Below are 19,286 nucleotides of genomic sequence, written 5' to 3'. Positions count from 1 at the left end.
CAGCTGTCCGCACAGTGAGAACTCTTCCGGCATCTACCAAAAGATGGGGGCCTGCCCCTCCAACCCTGCTATCCCCCCTCACCCCAACGCAACCCGAAAGGACTGGAAAGCGACCCTTCTCGGCTGCTCTGACCTGCAGGCCCAACGGGCATTGGTCGGGTGAGCCCGCGAGGCGACCGACGCACTGGGGTCCCGAACTAGAGACCTCCACCTAATACTTGTAAGGGCTGGCCCTCTCTGGGTCCGCTCATGCATCACATGCTTAGGTGTATCCATACACAAATGTTTTGCACCACCACAACCTTTTTTTTCTTTCCCTCCTACATCAACCCCCCCGCCCCCCCCCCCCCCCGGCGCAGTCTACGGCAGATGTTTTAGGAAAGTATGCGCCATAGGATACTCGTAGATTAACCATGCTGGCGGAAGTGGACATTCTCTATTCCGACGAGATAGTCGAAAGGGTGTTGATGGCTTAGCTGAACTTCCCAGGCAGCACTGCTAGCGTTGGTGCGGGCTCAAAGCAGTGAAACCCAGCGGCCAAATGAGTTGGAAACAGAGAGGCTAAGCCAGGTACATAAACGTGCTCGATCCAAACAGGCCAGAGCCACATAGCTAAGCATGCTCGAAAACAAAGGCGATGTTAAATATCTAAACGTGCGAGAAATAGAAAAGCAAAGCCAAGTAGCTGGTTATGTCCGGTTAACTATTCGCGCGCATAAAATGTCTGTAAATATACTTGCGCCAGCGCTACTGTCCTTACTGCATGCATGCGCCAAACTGGCCTGATGTTTTAGAAACGCCGCTAAACTCCAACCGGCTTTCACTTATTATTGCGCTAAGCTGGCAAGGTTAGCGTAATTTTTTTTTGGCTTACATTAGCACCCAATTGCGCTGGTTTACATGAAGCATGGGAAGCGAAAAATGAACGCGATATGCTCATTCCTGAAAATAACGGGTTGAAACGAGAGCTTTTCGGAATGAAAAGAGAAAGACAGACGCTTGAATTCACGCCATGGCCTTGTCTGAAGTAAACAACCTTCCGCAGAAAGTTCTTAACAAGAAGACACGATGGGCGCTGACCGCTAGCTCACTTTTACTTTACTGCTCTTGTCGAATCACTCTGCTGAGCTTCTCGACTCAAAATGAACATGTACGGCGGCCAAAGAGCCAGCAAAGGAGCTGCGCGCCTGCGGCAGTTCTCAGAAGAGCGGCACGACACCGTCGGCGCCGGTCGCTGCGCTACTAGCGCCGCCGCCGCCAGGAGCGCTGGAGTTGAGGGCAGCGGCGAGCGAGCCGTTGTCTCGAGCGGCGTCTGCGTCCACTGGCGCCACGAACAGCATCTGTGCCAACTGGGACGCGTTGCGCGCCACGTCGTAGCCGAGTGGTTCCTGCAACAGCTTCCAGGTGAACACCGTCAGCATGGTGGCTGCCAGTGCCAGGGTGAGGCCAGACACTACCAGGCTGCGCTTGAAGTGCGACAGGCGCCGCCAGCCGCCGCTGCCCAGCCGGCCGCCGGGGCCGTTGATGATCGCGTCGACCGGCAACGCTGGCACGCCCTCTGCATGTTCCTGCACGGTCCAGGAGTCGCAAGTTGAAACGCAATTATTCCAGGTTGAGTTGTACAAGCTACAGCATATTTCAATCACATTCTGCAATCTGAGCCTTATGATTTTAGTAAGGACTATTTAACAGCACATCTTGCTAGGCTAGTTGGTGGAGCAATGTCGAACAAAAGGTTCGACAGCGCCAATTTTAACGCAGAACACGCGGAAATACGAACAGGATGGTGCAGAGTTCAGCTGTCTATATTGAAGGACACATGTTACATACTCGTATATATAGCCCGAAGAAGGTGAACGCATGCATTTTCGTTATGGGAAAAAAAAACCAGGAGACACCCCGCACACGAAAACTACTCATTATTGCGTATTTTTAGTAATCTCATTCACTTCCTCCCATGGAGAGGTGGCGCTGAAGCACGCGTCGCCTCTCTGATAAAAAAATTCAGTGGGCGTTTTGTTAACCTAAAGTGCGGTCAGGCGAAAGCCTTAAGCGCGGTGTTGCTGCCTGTGTCACTGATGAGTGGTTAAAATGTTAAGCTTCGCCTCTATGAGTGGAACGCGACAGCGTCTTGCAACCCTGCCAGGTAGTCCACAGAACGCCATGTTCGGCTCTACGTTTTATTCGTCGGTAAACTGTTTTTTGAGGAAAGAAAATGTACCTGTCTCGCATATCGCGGTGGACACCTGAACCACGCCGTAAGGGAGGGGAGGAAGATGGGAGTGAACGAAGACACTGTATTTACTAGACGCGCATTTGTTCATTCCAAATCATCGTGCTGGAATTGGCGGATGTCGTTCACCTGTCCTTTCCATACCGTTCCAATACAGTCATTTCCAATACTTCATTTCATTTATTGTTTCCTTAAAGGGTCCCTGAAAGGGGTGTCTGAGGTTGGCAAACAAATACTTGCATTATGTAGAGCGTAGGCTACTTAACGTTCATGCCGCGTACAATACATCAAAAGCGAGTAGATAATTTATAATACATTTTCAAAAACTGCTGCTCCCGAGCGTTGCGGCGACTAGCGGCGGTGAACTTCCGACCGAATCTGTACTCATTACGTCATTTTAGTATTCTTTACGTCACCAGCGCAGGGCTATCATTGGTTCGCGGTGCCAACGAGAAATCGCATATTTAACAAACTAAAAGCTCTAGATACTTCACATTCTTACTCTTTACAGAACCATTTCGCATTTCAGCAAGGAGAGTTTTCGTTTATATGCATGTTTACGCGGTTATTGTGTGTTGGGTGTCAGAAATTAGTACTGCACTTCCGGTTTACAATGTTTTCGTCTGCTCGTGCCACTTGTGTCACTCCGCCGGCGCCGCCGTCGAACCGAATCGAGAATCGAGGTGCGATTTGGAGTCACCGCACTACTGATTTCTGTCGCGACCTCCGTCGCATGCGCATTTAAAATGGACCGGCCGTGCTGTGTCGTTGGTTGCAAAGCCAGGGTTCGGCAAGATGTTGCCCTTCGGCACTGTCTGCCGAAAGATGGAAGTGAGCGAGCTGTCGTCGTCGTCAGGATTCAGCGCCCGATTTCTGAACGGCGTGTCCTTAATTAAAAACTTGGTCGACGCACCGCACCGATCGTCGGTTGCGAACTGCCGCCCCACTACAAGCAGGGACACACGGAGCGGTAAGCATCGCTGCGCCGCTCTACCCAAGCTCCGCTCACAACCGGTGTCGCACTTTGCCGCCATGCATCAATGCCTGAGCGCTGCTTGAGATGGTGTACAAATATCACAAGGCAAGATCGCCTTGTTATCAGAAATACTTCTCGAGCAGCTACAAAGGATGCCTGCTTATGTTGCGAGCTTTCGGCAACGGCACCGCTCGCGGGCGCTCCGGGCGACGAGCTCAGCTGCTGCCTGGCTGCCGTGGTCGTCGCTAGGACTATTGCCTCTTTGGCATCGAAGCTACAGCTGCCGGCGTTTCGGAAGTCGCCTGAGCTATAATAAAAGGCTTACTTACACATCGCTTTACAGTCAACAGCATCATCTCACAATAAAATAATAGTATGGTCACTTTCCGCGACTCCTTCAGCAGCGAAGCGAGCGGGTGCCAGGCGAGCCGGACCCCACGTCGGGCCAGCGGCAGCTGCGAGACGGTTGTGGCAAGAAATCTGCTCATATCACAGTCTTTACCTTTACCAGCAGCTCAGTATTGGTCAGCGATCCTCAAAAATGGCACATTTTTCACATTTCTTATCCCAGGGTTTATTATTTACGTCAAGAACACACTTTATCTCGTTTTTATGACGCCGGCAGACGGGATCCAGGATGGCCGGCCGGCCGGCATGCTCGGCGTACATCACGTTCGCACAAGAAAATGCAAAACAGCCATGATACCAGAGTGGATGCTTCCTAGATTCGAGCAACGAAAATATGTCTGTGCAAAAGTGGATCTTTCGGCAACGACACCGCCTGCGGCAGCGCCGCGCGACGAACTGCGCGCTGGTCCCAGGCTGCCCTAGTCGTCGCTAGGCCTATCTGGTTTCGCATCGGAGCCCGCAGCTTACGGCTCTTCGGAAGTCGCCTGCGCTATAATAAAAGGCCTACTATTCACATCGCTTTACTGCGAACTCGTCCCATAATAAAAGGTATGTTCGATTTCCACGATGCCTTCAGCAACGGAGCTAGCAGACGGTAGACGAACCGCACCAAGTAGCAGCAGCACCAAAGCGGCTGTGGGATGAAATTTGCTTTTATCGCAGTCATCACTTTTACCAGCAACTCGGTATTGGCCAACGATCGTCAGAAATTATGCATTTTTGACATGCATCTATCCAAGGGCTTGCTATGGACGAGAACAAAAAATACTAGCGTGTTTTTCAGTCGCCGGCGGCCGGCATCAAGGCTGGCAGGCCGGTCCGGCGTGGCTCGGCCCCGAGCGCCCTGAGCAGCGCGCTGTACGGCATCATGACGCTGCCGCTCTCCGCGCTCATATTGGCTCCCGCTTCCCGTCGTTGTGTTTTCCGCGCGCGGCTCGTCGTTGACATCAAGCAGGTTGGACGCAGGCGACGAGCTGCGATCGGTCATTCAGACGTCGTTCACAACGACGCGCCGCAGCGAATCGCACACACTTTTCGCACATGTGTCCCCGCCTTAAGGCTGAAATCCCATTTCGGCACTCATCCGCAAAAGTCGTTCCTTCAGCTCGGGGTCCACAGTACGAGAGAAGCCGCAGCGACGGTTGCGAGACACAGGTGAACACAGCAGACAGCGGGAAAGCGAGCGAGCGAGCGAGCGAGCGAAAGAGCGCGTCAACCGGAAGTAAACAAACCGATCTCGTCGATGACGTATTTGTGGGCGGAGCATGGTCCCGGCCTGTAAACTTTATTTTTTTATGGTTCGCTCCGGTGTACGAGTTGAGAGGGAAAAGGCTGGTGGTCATTTTTAATAGCCGTTATCTCTGGTTCCCCACAGGGTAGATCAAAAATTTTTGCGGTAGGATGATGGATCGTTCAATGTCTATCAATACTTCGACTTCTCTTTGCCTACATGGAACCCCGTTTCAGGGACCCTTTAAAGGCCCGAAGGCATTACATAAGGGTGTTATCTGGTGTCGTCCAAGGCACACTGGCGAACCGTTCAGGCGTAGATGGCCTCCTTCCATGCCCAAGCCTGAGGCATTTAGACCAATTAACCCCGCTGCCTGTAGCTTGGCTGAATTCGCGTACACATCCAACAGCCTCGCTTATGCCTCCTTCGTAAACCGCAAACACAGCAATGTCATCTGCGTACGCGCAGAGCTTTACTTCGGCTGCTTGTAAACTGAATCCATTGATACTCAAATTTTTCAGTAATTTCAAACGAAGGCTCTAGACGTAAATACAAAATAGCAGGGGGCTGAAGGGACAGCACTGGCGCACCGAACCCGAATGGTCGCCCCTCAAACTCATGTCAACAATCAATTCGTCGTGCAGTTCCGCTATGCCAGGGCCACATCCTCACGGATAACAGAACCTGCATTAATGTGGCATAATACAGCAAACAAAAGTTGGTGGGCGACGCAGTCAAATGGCTATTCTAGATAAATTTGGAACATAGCCACCTGACCATCAGTGCCATCACAGCATTCTAAGACACTGCGCGCTATGAGAATATTGGTAAAAATGGACCGGCCTTTATTCCCGCAGGTCTGACGGGGTCCAACTCAGTAATGAATGACAGTCTGCAACCTTCGCGCCGAAACCTCCATGAAAGTTTTGTACTCGACGTTAGTGAGTGCTATTGGCCGGCATGCTGTAACCAGTCGTAATCTAGATGTCTTCCATTTTGGGAACCAGAAAAGTATGGGATGACCAATAGGACGGAGGCAGTGCTTTTACTTTAAAGGCTTCATTAACGGTTACGTTCAAGAACGGGGAAATAACATGTTTGAATTCTTTATGGAAAGCCGCACTGACCCCGTCCGGTCCAGGCGACTTACAGGGGTTTAAACTGTCTATTGCTTGCTCCAATTCCCTTTGTGTTATGTCCCCCTCTAATCTGTCTTTCGTTTCGTCGTCAAGATGCTATATGTGGGCTAGACACACCTCCTTAAATGTGCTAGCATCAACCGGATGCGATGCGAAGAGCGCCTGATAATGCTGGAAAAATACTTCTTTGATGCGATAAATGTCCGTTGTTAAAACACCTCTCCGTTCTATTTTGTTAATGTGGTTTCTTTCGGCGCGAGCTTTTTCTAAACCAAGTGCTCGTTTCGTCGGCGCTTCCCCTGCAGCTGTGTCTTCTGCCCTTGCCTTTCACCGGCGCTCCCCGATAACGTTTTTCTTCGATCAGCTCTAGCTTTTGTTTTGTTTTTCTTATGTCTTCTATCCTTTTACCAGGCGCTCGGCATTCCTGTATTAGCATCTTCTGAAGCAGTGCCTTTAGCTCGGCTTCCTGTTGTTTCTCCTCATGATATACACAGGTAGCTCTATTGCTTTTAATCTTAAAGTTTCGTAAGTGAGCTCCCACTGCTGCCATATCCTCATGCTTCGACTTGGTTCTATTTTTTATATTTCTTCTTTTACAGTTCGGATATAAAATTCGTCCTGAAGTAGGAGAGAGCGGATGAGGGGAAAGGAACAACCTGGTCAATTTTTGCCAGAGCCACTGCTTGCAACCTGTTCTTCATCAGCAGGCTCTGGTACGTAATGCAGGTGTTGCACTGTTCAAGAAATTCAAAAGCTGCACAGGATTTTCGCTGTCTTCATCTACTCGTCTGAATGGGAGCGCTGCAGCCAGAGCAACCTATTCAGACAGGTACAAGACGGAGGGCTGGGACTGGGGCATTTGTTTTTGCGGCAGCTGGTCAATCGTTTTTTTGTTTTTTCGGGGTACAAGACATCAGTTTTTGCACACCATATGCCAAGTTGGGCTGCGGCGCATGCTGCCGGAGTACGTAGTCTCTACTACTGAGGTTTACTTTAGGATCAGCGGCTTTTACCGGGAAATTGTGAGTTTCCTTTCCGCGTGGTTTTCAAATGATTTTGTGTCGACTGTGAAACGGAACAAACTGTACCGTGCTTTGTGCGATATAGTTTTCCCAGTGCCCTTGTACACGGCCTTGTACACTGGAGGCCCAGGCAGAGATGTTTCAAAGAGGTTTAAAAAATGCAGGTGCCGCCAGGAAAAAAACATTTTTTTAGCTACACACCGGAACCTTACCGCTTAAAAAGTTTTTAGAAGGAAAGGAATTATTTTTACCCTGGGGATCTCACTGTTTAATTTGCAGAAAGCCGGAAACAATAGACGACGTTTTTTTACACTGTTGGGAAAGGGTTTATTTTTGGGATGTATTGCAACGTACCCTAGAGAAAGAATTACCACTATACCCGTATGGAATCCGGTACTTATCTGAAGAAAATGAGGATGGGGTACAGTTTGTCTCATTAATACTGATAGGCCTCCACTGTATATGGCGCTCCAGAATGGCAGGCTGTCATTGTGACAAAGGCGCAAGACATGCCCGAACTTACTTTTAGGAAAGCATGGACTGGTTTCCGGCCATTCAGAAAGCCGCTGCGGAGCCTCCGGAGTGGCTCTCGAGACTAGAACCGCTGTGCAATTAGCGCGAATTTTAATATGACGAAACCAGATTCATGCTAGCTGACCACGACAGTGCCGCGTGTATGTACATAGAGTTTTGTGTGTTTTGTTGATTGTTTATTTTGTTGAATGTTATGTGTCAAAGGCAGGCAATAAAAAAAAAGTTCTGGCATGCCGGAATGGTTAGGGTGCTGGTCTCGCACTCCGAAGACTCTGGTTGAATTCCCCAACTCGACCAATTTCCTACTCGGTTTTATTTATTTTACTTGGAGCATTACTATACCATCCCTTTCATTGGTTGCATATGGTTACTAGGCAAAGTACAATTGACCCCGTTTGAAATTCGGGCACTCTGACGTCACGACGATTTAGACCAATTGAGAAGCGTGAAATTTTTGCCGACAACACCTGCTTACAACGATGAGGCATTAAAGTCTTCCGCCTCAAAAAGGCTTCCGCCAGTTCGTGAGCTACAATTTCGATCTCCCCAAGTCGTGGTTCGCAGTTTTTTTTTCATTTTTATCAAAGCAAAAGCAGTAATGGGATGTAGGTTTTCAAACGAATCTATTGCGTTTCCTAACGATCTTTTATACTCCTCAGCACGTTAATTGACGCAGCGTGCAGTTTGACCGACGTATACCTTGCCACATGCAAGGGGGTACAGAGTGCTATCGTGGTATGGCCGGAGAATACGACGACGGCCCTAGCACGCCTCCCAAGCACGAGCAGACTGGATTTCGTGGCAGCTCAACTGAATGCCGGCGGCGCGCTGTCCCATTCAGGCCTGGCTGAGCGGGTCCTGCCAGATATATTGATGGAGACGCGATTTCGACTCTGTCTGCGATTCAGCTCCACAAAGTTATTTGGCAGGACGCAGGTGGCGCAAGCTCTACCTGCGTCAGGTGCTCGCAACACTCAGCGCTTTGGTCTTGTGGTCAACGGACCGAAAAGGGAGCTCGGCGTTGCAGAGTTGGACTTTCTCGGCCATCGCGTCAATGCCCATGGCATTGGCTCGTTACCGGCCGGTGTCACCGCCATCGGTAAGTTTCCCCGGCCCACCGCCACCCGACAGCTGCGCGAATTCCTTGGCCTCTCCAACTATTTTCGGCACTTCATTCCTCGCTTCGCCGAAATACTGCAGCCTCTTCATGACCTTCTCTCGGGCCACAGCAAGCCGACCGCTCTTGTTGCTTGGACCGATACAGCTGACCGCGCTTTCAGCGACATCAAAGCAGCCATTGCCGGCGTGACGCTCCTCTTTCATCCCAAATGTGACGCGCCCATGTCCGTCATGGTTGACGCATCGGACACTGCTGTCGGCGCGGTATTGCCACACTTCGTCGCTGGGGTTTTACAGCCAATCGCCCTCTTTTCCAAGAAGCTTGCGCCCCCTGGGCGCCGCTACAGCACCTTCGGTCGGAGCTGCTAGCAATGTATTCAGCCGTGAAGCAGTTGAATCATTTTATCGAGGGACGCACCTTTCATATCGTTACTGACCACAAAGCTCTGGCGTCAGCGCTAGCATCCAGCAGTACCTTCTATGCTCCTCGCTAAATCATAGGCAGCTCGCCTGCGACATTCGTCACGTCAGCGGCAAGTCCAATATAATTGCGGACGCTCTTTCTCGTGCTGAAATCAATGCGACGCACAATGGGTGGCCAATCATCGACTTCACGGCTATGGCTGCTGCTCAACAAGCCAATGCCAAGCTGCAACGGTTTCCCACGCGCGACACCTTCGTGGTGTTGAAGGACGTCTCGCTCCGTGACTAAGCCGGTCCCCTCGTTTGTGACACGTCGACCGGTTGCCCTCGCCCCTACGTGCCTCCACCATACCGACGAACCGTCTTTGATGCCCTCCATTCTTTGGCCCATCCTGGCATCCGCGCAACACAGCGCCTCGTCATCATCATCATCATCCGCCTGACTACGCCCAACTGCAGGGCAAAGGCCTCTCCCATGTCTCTCCAATTAACCCTTTCCTTCGCCAGCCGCGGCCACCGTATTCCCGCAAATTTCTTAATCTCATCCGCCCACCCAATTTTCTGCCGCCACCAGCTACGTCTGTGTTGTATCGTAAGTAATTTAAACAGTACACGTAGCATAACGGTCGAGCCGATCTGTATTCTCCTACTTCGTCGTCTTCTCTACTCCTGTGCGCGCGAGTGCGTGCAGCGCACCTGCCACACTTCATCTTTATTACATTTCCGCCGCACTTCAAAAAAAAATGTCTAGTGAATGTCATAGTCTTTGAACCATGCGGGCCGCTTCTTTTTGCGAGTACTTCGGCGAGGCGGCGAAGAAAGTGAAGCCTCAGTTGCCGCTGTGGATGTACTACATGAGGGTTGAGGAGCGGCTGCCGATTCCGGAGTGGGCGAAACCAGGTGCGATGAAGGGCCCGGGCAGCTAACTTGAGCTGCCGGCATGAGATGGATTGAAGGCGCGTCCGAAGATGAACCCTGGATCACGGTTCCGTACTGTGGACTGGGCGGCGGCATTCTGTTGCCGTCGATAGGCGGCTAAATATCAGCAATAAGGGCCGCTGGAGCTGGGGAGTAAAGTTGCTGCTGAACCACTTCTGGACGAACCGCACAAAACTTGGACGAGTGCCACACTCGCCCATCATCCAGCAGATAAGATGTAGGTCCACGCTGCTCCACAACATTCCGAGGCTCCGAAAACCGAGCTGACAGTTTGCCTCGTACAGTGGGCTTGCGAACACGCACGTACTGGCCAATCTGGATGTCAAGACACTTGGAGCCACTCCGCTGGTCCGAATAAAGCTTGTACTACGCTTGTTTCTCCTCAAGGCTCTGCCGCAAAAGCTTAAGCACATTTGTCGGATCCATTGAGAAGCACTGATCCGGCAGTCCTACGACGTTGAGTCTTGTGCGGGGCAACCGGCCATGAAGTAGGACGGCGGGTGCAATTCCTGTCGTGGCATGTGGCGTACAGCAGTAGACACTCAGGTAGTCCACAATAGCTGTGCGTAGGTCGCGTCGCTCGCACAGAGCCACCTGAATATAAGCCTTAAGCACTCGATTTAATCGTTCAACAAGTCCATTGGCTTGGGGATGATACACTAAAGAGTAGCAATGGCGTATCCCTCGTTCGTGGAGGAAAATTTGCATGGCCATCGATGAGAATTGAGGTCCGTGGTCAGAGACAATCTCTTGATGGTAACCCTCACGAGCAAAGAGGTCTAGCAGGAATTGTTGAACTGTTTGAGTTGTGATGGTATCAGCGAATAAAACCTCTGGCCACTTACTATAATGATCCATGAGAGTGATCGCGAAGCGGCAGCCACTGGGCTTTCATCTTTATTACACTTTGCCTTCTCTTGGAATCCGCTCCGTTACCATTAAGGACCAGCGGTTATCTTGCCTTCGCATTACATGCCCTGTCCAAGCCCACTTCTTCCTCTTGATTTCAACTAGGATATCATTAACGCGCGTTTGTTCTCGCCTCGTCACGACTCGCTATGTCTGTGCTCGCATCAACACCGACATTTGCTGCTAGTCGCGCACGTGCCTCAGCTGCCAGCAAAGCAAGGTGCATCGACACACTGCGACGCCGCTTGCCACCTTCCCGTCCCCGGACGCCCGCTTCAGCCACCTGCGCGTCGATATAGTCGGTCCTCTTCCTGCCTGCGGGAGCCACCGCTACCTGTTAACCTGCATTGACAGGTTCCCGAGATGGCCTGGAGTGATGCCCCTGCTGGATATAACGGCGGAGTCTATCACAAGAGCGCTCATCACACTCTGGATAGGCCGCTTCAATGTTCCGCCTACTATTACGAGTGATGGTAGTCATCAATTTGACTCCAAATTATTTGCCAACCTATCTCGGCTCCTGGGCGTCAGTCACATCAAGACGACCTCTTGCCACTCGATTTCCAACGGTGTCATTCAACATTTTCACCGGCAGTAGAAGTCTTCCCTCCTGGCGTCCGCTTTTCCTTCGCCATGGATTGAGGCGCCTACCCTTCGTCCTGCTTGGTCTCGCACCGCACTTCGCAGTTGCTGTTCTACCTGTGCAGCAGAGCTAACGTTCGGCACTACTCTCGGCGTCCCTGGCGAATTCGTCGAGCCCTCGCCACCCACGCGATCTGACGTCTCAGATTAAGCATACCGTCTACGTAACGCTATGACCGCCGTCGTTCCACCACGTCCGTGCCAGTATTGCCGTCGTGTCCACGTCCCCCCCCCCCCCCCCCCGACTTTCAGCGGTGCACTCACGGCTTTGTTCGCCACGACACCGTACCCTTACGGCCACTATACTATGGTCCGTACCAGGTGCTCCGGTGTGCTTCTAAGCACTTTCTCCTGCTCATCAGCGGTCGGGAGGACACGATCTCAGTTGACCGCCTTAAACCTGCCCACCTTGACTCCGACACCATCGCCAACTGTGCCGCTGGAAACCTTCCGGACCATGGTAGTCCACGCCGCGAACGGTTTGCGCGAACAGTATCCGCTTTTCGCCATTCACACTTCGCTCAAGGCTTCATCGCTAGTGGGTGGGGGGGCTGTAGCGTGCCATCGTAGTCCGCCGCAGAAGACGACGACCGCCTCGGCACGCCTGCCAAGAACGCGCAGGCTGGATTTTCTGGCAGCTCAACTGAATGCCGGCGGCGCGCTGTCCCGTTCCCGACGGGCTGAGCGGGTCCTGCCAGATATATTTGTGGAGACCCGACTACGACCTGTGTGTTCGATTCAGCTCCACAGGGGATCTCGTAGACCACTTTCGTGTCACAATAATCGGCGCATATTCGAAAAAAACAGCGACCCGCGGAAGAGATCTCGCCAGCGCGCACCGCTAGAACACGGTAGAAAGAAACCCTTGAGAGCGCCTAACCTTGTGTGTGTTACTGCCCTATCCACTTCGCTCGCCGGCGCGTCGCCAAAGGGATGACGTGAGCGCGCGTCGTCGTGTGTTCGAGAATGTTGGAGTAATCTCTACTCAATGTTGACTGAGAGGTCGTAGCTTTGAGCGTGCTGATTGATGTCCTCTTTCCTTCACTCGTGCGCCGGCGGTGCCGCAACAGAAGAAGGATCTAGAAGGTTTTTGAACCCAGTCAGCGCGCCTGGCCTATGGGGACGCACGCCCGGCGCGAGAAGGAGAAGGAAATTGCGCAGCTGATACCGTGCTTGTGTGCACCCTGTCTTGGCGCGAAGAAAAAACAGACGTTGAGTGCGCCTATAAATAAAAGGTGTTGAACGCTGTCTGTCCAAGCCACCGTTCAAGCTTCACAGGAGTGCGCCCGTTCGACTCGCAGGACAACACCACTCGCCCAGCAGCGAAGCAACGTGCGCCAATCTGCCATGAACCTCTGGTCGTCCAACTGTCGCAGTGCCGGGAAAACAGATTGTGTTTTGTTTGTCTGCCTCTCTTCTGTGTTAGTGCACTTTAGGTGGAATATTTATAATGTAATGCAATGTCTCTCGATTGTTCCTTTACACGAGTGGCGTGTTGTGTTGGTTTGTGTTGGGTTTATAAATGGCGCATAAGCAACTAAGGCTATCATTCGCCCAGCTCAGGGTATAAAAATTGTTTTATATAGGATGTTATACTAAAGTCTAAATGAACGGCGGGGTAAAGGGCCTAAAAAGCTAATTCCTGCAGCCTAGTAAAAATATACGACAAAGTTTAAGAAGTGGCGTATGGTAAAAGCTTTAAAGAGGGTCGGTAACCTCAGCAGCCATCCTTGGCTTGGCAAGGATCTCGAGGTTGCCACTCAGTAAAACAGGGACCTCAGCCGTGTTCTCAGGAATGAGAAAGCGGTTAAGGTGCTTCAAAAACAAGTAAGGCAATAGGTTAAAATTTATATTTTATTGAGAAAACCAGCTTCTGTTAAAAACATAAAAATGAAACTTATATCTAAAAATGCATTATCGCCGAAGAGTAGCGTCGGATGAAGAGGAATGTGTTCATTATAAAATTGAGTGAAGTACTTTTGTCTTAGTGTTTCGAGTTTTGGACATGATATTAAAATATGGATTAGTATGAGTTCGTCTCCACATGTTTCACAAAGACGTTTGTCTTGTTTTAAAATTAGGAAGTTATGTGTCGGGTGTGTGTGTCCTATGCGGAGGCGACATAAAATTACCTCCATAAAATGCTCCTGGTGCATACTGGTCTTCTATTCCCCTAGGACAGCAGCTGGTTGTTTATTTCATTGTCCCAAGTTCTCTGCCATTTAGCATTCATTTTAGAATGTATTAATTTCATGCAGTCTCTGTGGGGTGTACTGACTTTTTTGATTTCGTGACTGTGAGCTTCTGCAGCATACAAGTCTGCTCTTTCATTTCCAACGATTCCAATATGGCTCGGCGCCCAGCAGAATTCGATTGTATGCCCCTGTGTTGTGATTTTTTCTATGTTGTGTATTACGCTTCCAATTAATGGTTCAGCAGAATTTCTGGGATGCTTTACTCGAGTTGCATTCTATTGCAAATCGCATTGTGTGTGCTCATACGAGTGATTGTGAAAACACGTGTATCATGTCTTTGCTGTATTGACTTTGTTTTGCTTGTGAGCCTTTGGCTCCGACCCATTCTCTGGCTTGCGACCGGTGAAATCTGGCTACCTAACGACCTCAGCTTGGAAGCTGGTCTCTGGCTGAGCTTGTCACGCTGAGTCGAAGGCATCTCCTTTAAGACCGAAAGCGCTACCCCACACGTTTTAAGGATGTCTGGGAGTGCACGCATAAGATTTGCGAAGAAGAGAAGTATTCTGGTGTCTAGGGACCGTACGTTTGGTGTTTAGCAAGCACAGAGGACGGTGAAAGACCTGGAAGGAGTTTGCGAAGAGTTCGTAAACGAGTGTTTAACAAAACAGCAATACTAGGAGGTGTCGCGCTGAGCGCTTAGAGCAGGTTCAGCGAGTAAACGTTGTGTAATGCATTTGAAAAGTTCATCTCAGAATGAATCTCAATGAGACAACTGAGTTAGGACTTCTGAATTGTCTGAACAGAGGTGAACTTCTGCAGTAGGTGGACTGGAAATGGAAAGAGGTGCACGAGGAGGCAGAAAGAGAGACGAAGAAAAAGGGAAAAATGAAAAGAGAATGACAAAGAAGACAAGAAGAGGCAGAGCAGCTCTCTTTTGAGCGGGAGAGAGAATAGCAGAGAAAACAAGAAAAAGAGTGCGCTAGAGAGGTCGCTGAGGGAGAAAGACAGCCAGCTAGCTAAGTCGTTGAAAAAGAGAGGCAAAGGAAACGTGAAAAAGAAGAATGAGCACGGAAGAGAAAAGAAGAAGCGGCCGGAAGAGCTTTTGAAAGAGAGCAGTCAGTCCTTCTCAGGAAGCTTGCTGAAGTTCGGCGCTTCAGGAACGTGAAAGAACCAGTGGGGCTTAACCCCAGAGATGTACAGTGAAAGAGCGAAGCGATTGATTCTCTAAAAAGCACTGATGTTGCCACTATAGCTCTGCAGGAGAGAGGGAGGTTGTGCAACAGCCCGTTCCTGCAACTGAAATTACTACGAGCGAAGACCAGACCGAAGTGTCGCTCCCTCAGGCAAGTGAAAGTGTAGCTACTACCGAGGCAGTAGGCACTGAGGAGAAGGCCACCCTGACGCTTCAGTCAGAGTGGACCTTAAGAAAGTCGCCTGAAGAAGGCGGACGGAGGTGGAGGTCCAGCGACAAATCACAGTGCTGCGCGCCTGAGAGTTCCAGTAGGGAGAGTGAGGAAGAGAGGTGAAGTGACAAAGAGAACGAAAGCTCCCACGTAGTAATAGCTGAGGCGAGCACACTCAATAAAAACTCGGAAACAGTTCCGAATGAACCCTGGAGCAGAGAGGAGCACTTTCGCTTTGAGGAAGGCGAGGAAACTTTAGTCTGCGAGCAAGGAGAATGAGTAGAAGAAAAGAAGTAGACTTTGGAAAAGGTTTGTTTTTATTACATTGAAAACGACCAGGTGGCAGAAGGAATTGAGGAAGGAGTACTGGGCAGGAGTGAGGAGAATGATTCTCCAATGACATCTGAGTCTGAGCACTGCGCTCGAAAGCCGTCCAAAAGAAGAAAACAAAACAGTACTTGGAAGAACAATAAAGCTTAGTCCTCGAAGAGCAAAAAGCAACCACTGGCTTCATCACGAGAAAACAACTCGGATGACGCAAGTGAAAATGAACCGGGTTTGCCGCGTAGAGCAGTTTGGAAGAAAGCACAAAAAAAGAGAACTAAGCCTAACACTGCTGAGTCGAGGGCAAGCGAGCTGCCGAAACATCGCAGAAATATGAGAAAGAGGCGGACACCAACGAGTCTAGCGTTCAGTAAGGAATCGGTCTGAGACGAAAGCGCAAGCAGAAAAGCGCACGTCGAGAAGAAACAAAACGTTAGAAGCGGAGCCGTGATGATCAAATTGGCGTTAAATTTGTTCGCAAGAGACGCCCTACCCACATGAAAAGAGGAGGGTCTCGAAGTCTGAGCGGAAACACAGAGAGGAGTGTGAGTAGGAAGCTGGCCCAGCACAGCGCACGGAAGAGAAGCCGCCTCCGTAGAAACAAAAAAAAAAAGAAAGCAGAGCTCGCGACATGACCAAAAGCCGCCGTCGCTTGTGGAAGACAATGAAAGGTGTGACTCAAAGCTAGCGGGAAACAGCCCTGTTCCGAGCCGTCTGTGTAGGCTGAATCTGGAAGTATAGGCGCCAGCATGCCTTGAACATGTGTGCTTCCTATTTGCAGTGTTTATGCATGCCGAGCTGCTGCGTTTATGTGAGCACATTTTGACAACTGTCCAGCGTTATATATGTGCAAACATCATTATCTTGATGTATATATCTTGACATTTGTCGATTGAGTTTATAGCGTATGCATCTGCATGCGAATTTTGTGTTTCGTGATTATTGTGGCACAATATTCCTAAAGGGATGGGCAGTGCCGAAACATTCGGCGTATATTGGAAAAAAAACAGCGACGCACGAAAGCAATGTCCCCAGAGTGCGCCACTAGAAGAGGAGAGAAAGAAACCCCGGAGAGCCCCTAACGTTGTTTGTGTTGCTGCCCCTTTTACCTCGCTCGCCGGCGCGGCGCCAGAAGAATGACGTCAGCCAGCGTATTCCGTTGTTCGAGAATGTTGGAAATTTCTACTGAATGCTGACGGAGAGGGCCTCGCCTGGAGCGTTCTAAGTGGTGCCCTCGTCCCTTCACTCGTGCGCCGGTGGCGGCGCAACACAAGAAGGATCTGGAAGGTTTTCGAACGGAATCACCGCGCCTTTTTAATGGCGAGGCGCCCCCGGCGTGAGAACAAGAAATTGCGCAGCTGATACTGTGCGTATGTGCGCGCCTACAAATCAAGGGCGTTGACCGCTGTCTGTCTGCCCAAGCCGCCGTTCAAGCTTCAGAGAAGCGCACCCGCTTGACTCCCGGATCAACACCACTCGCCCAGCCGCGGACTAGCGAGGCAGCGTGCGCCAACCTGCGAGACGGCTTCGTCGTGATCCTCTGGTCGTGAACTGTCGCACTGCCCAGTGAAAAAATTGCATTTTGTTCGTTTGCGTCTACTTCTCTTAGTGCACTTGATGAGCACAATTTATTTCGTATTGTAATCTCTCAAGTATTACTCTGCAAGAGTTGCATTGTATTGTAATTGACTTTGTATGTGTTTGTTCAAGTGATTGTGAAATTGTCTGCATCGTCTCTTTGCTATAGAAAATTTGTCTTGTTTGTGAACCTTTAGCTCCGACCCATTCTGTAGCTTGCAACCGGCGGAAGCTGAGCACCAAACGACCTTGGTAGTCACTTGGTAGCTGGACTCTGGCTGAGCTTGCCACGCTGAGTCGAGGACATCTCCTTTCTGACCGAGACCACTACTCCCCATGCTCTAAGGTTATCTGGGAATGTATGCATAAGTGCGCGAAGAGGTGACATTGCGGCACACCTAACGTAGCGTTGAGTGTTTCCACAGCCATATGTTGCTTTAGCATCGCTGCTAACCCTGGGGCACATCCTGGCCAATTTGCAGGAGGTGGGGAAGACCGCAGGAGCTCCGCACTTGTTGCCAGCTCTTTTAAGATTATGGGACACCTTATGAATGAACAGCTTCACGCCTGGTTTAGTTTTGCCGACATGTTCTTTCTGGCATCGCCTCTTTGGCCGGCACTTTGAGTTTTTCCAGCAGTGTATCGGTCACGCCAGGCAAGACGTGGTCAGGGAACTCCGCTTTACGCAGTCTATTTACTTCTCATTGAACGCTCACCCGCATCATGTGACAGCACGACTTGAGGAGTGATGATTCCTCGGAAAGGGCGGCAATAGCCTTCTTAACAGTTTTTGCCGAGCCGGATAAAACGGTAAAAAAATCCGTCTTGGCCCTAGGAAGCTAGTGCTAGCAGACACTTCTCTCTTCTAGCTTAGTGTTGAGGTCGACAAACGGGAGGCAGCCTTGTTCAGGGCGCTCTTATCTGAAAGGGAACCCCTTTCCATGTGCGAATAGTTCGAAAATTTTCATGAATCTCATGCATGAGTCTCAGCATTAATCTCAAAGAAAGCTTAAATAGGCATTCAGGTATCTTTGGAAAGAGCTGAACTTGAGAAATGGGTGCATCAAAATATCAAGAGCCTAAAAAAGCAGCATAACTAGCTTGGCAGAGGAGACTAAAGGAAGCAGTGAGAATGCAGTAGGAGCAAAGAAGAGAATTTTAGAGAGGAAGCGATTCGAAGGACGCTTACCGGCATTTCGGCATTTGAGGAATATCAGTCAGCCTAAAGACATAACCTCTGGCCAGACCGGATGGCAGAGTGAAAAAAAATTATTCTTTAGAAACCATAGAAAGGGTAGTAGCTGCTCCACAGCTCGGCACTTGGCTGTGGAACAGCTCGTTACTGCAAGTGCAACTGCGGAGACGGAAGGCCTGACAGGAGTTACACTTTCTCAGTGAAGTCAGAATGCAGCTACAGCCGAGGCAGTACATAGCCTCCAAACTGCCGAGGAGGTGGTTCATTGAGGCTGCTCTTCTGAAATTGCACTCAAGTGCCATCAAGTGCGAAAGTTATGACGAAGCACTGGCTGAAGAGTACACTATAATTGGACTACCGCAAATGGTTACGAGTGAACTATCGACCAATGGCGAGGCTTATCTCGCTGACAAAGGCGAGGAAAATATTGCCTGTGAGGAAGGCAACACTTGGGTAGAAACGTTGAAAGTGGTCTGTAATAAATTTAGCGACCCCAGCTATGCAGTTGACGTGTTCAGGGCCCAAAAGTAAAAAGTAGATTTTATGTAAACTACGTGCAGAATTGGTTATTTCTTAGAATTCACAGATCCATGCATGGCCTCATACAACTGGCGCAATGGTGCTGCAGTTAAGCGATGCTTCACTGCCCTACGATGGTAGGCGCTGCCACCAGTGAGGCTTGTGCGACCTAGGTCGCTCTTGCCAGACAGCCACCTGCCATGGTGCGCACTCAATCCGGCGGACAGGTTGTGATGACGCCATTAGGTTACTTCTGGGTGGCCCACCCGCCTCCTAGGTAGCTTATCTAGAGAGTTCGCCTTAAAACCTCCGCGACGCAGCACGGTTAACTCTTCTCCTCCTCGCCAACTCACGCACTGATATTATAAAAGGATTTTAGCACCAAGACAACACATATGATCACTTTTCCAGTTCTGTGGAAATGAACCAAAAGAAAATTATCAAGATCATCTGGTCATCATCCAATCACCCCTGAAGGAGCTTACAAGTCGGCATCT

General features: G+C 50.3%; 1 protein-coding gene across 1 annotated transcript in view; it reads right to left on the bottom strand.

Annotated features, from left to right (window-relative positions):
• Nucleotides 1-1,199: 1,199 nt before the first annotated feature.
• Nucleotides 1,200-19,286, bottom strand: part of LOC149325828 (uncharacterized) — a 29,280-nt gene continuing 11,193 nt past the window's right edge. The window contains exon 3 of the mRNA XM_089563429.1: nt 1,200-1,568. Coding sequence (XP_089419555.1) covers nt 1,200-1,568 — 369 coding nt within the window. The remainder of the gene's footprint in view (nt 1,569-19,286) is intronic.

The sequence above is a fragment of the Amblyomma mixtum genome, chromosome 10 (assembly GCF_055824585.1).
Source record: "Amblyomma mixtum isolate Tamu chromosome 10, ASM5582458v1, whole genome shotgun sequence".
Lineage (NCBI taxonomy): Eukaryota > Metazoa > Arthropoda > Arachnida > Ixodida > Ixodidae > Amblyomma > Amblyomma mixtum.
The sequence above is the reverse complement of the archived record's forward strand: the minus strand, read 5'-3'. Positions and strand labels throughout refer to the sequence as shown.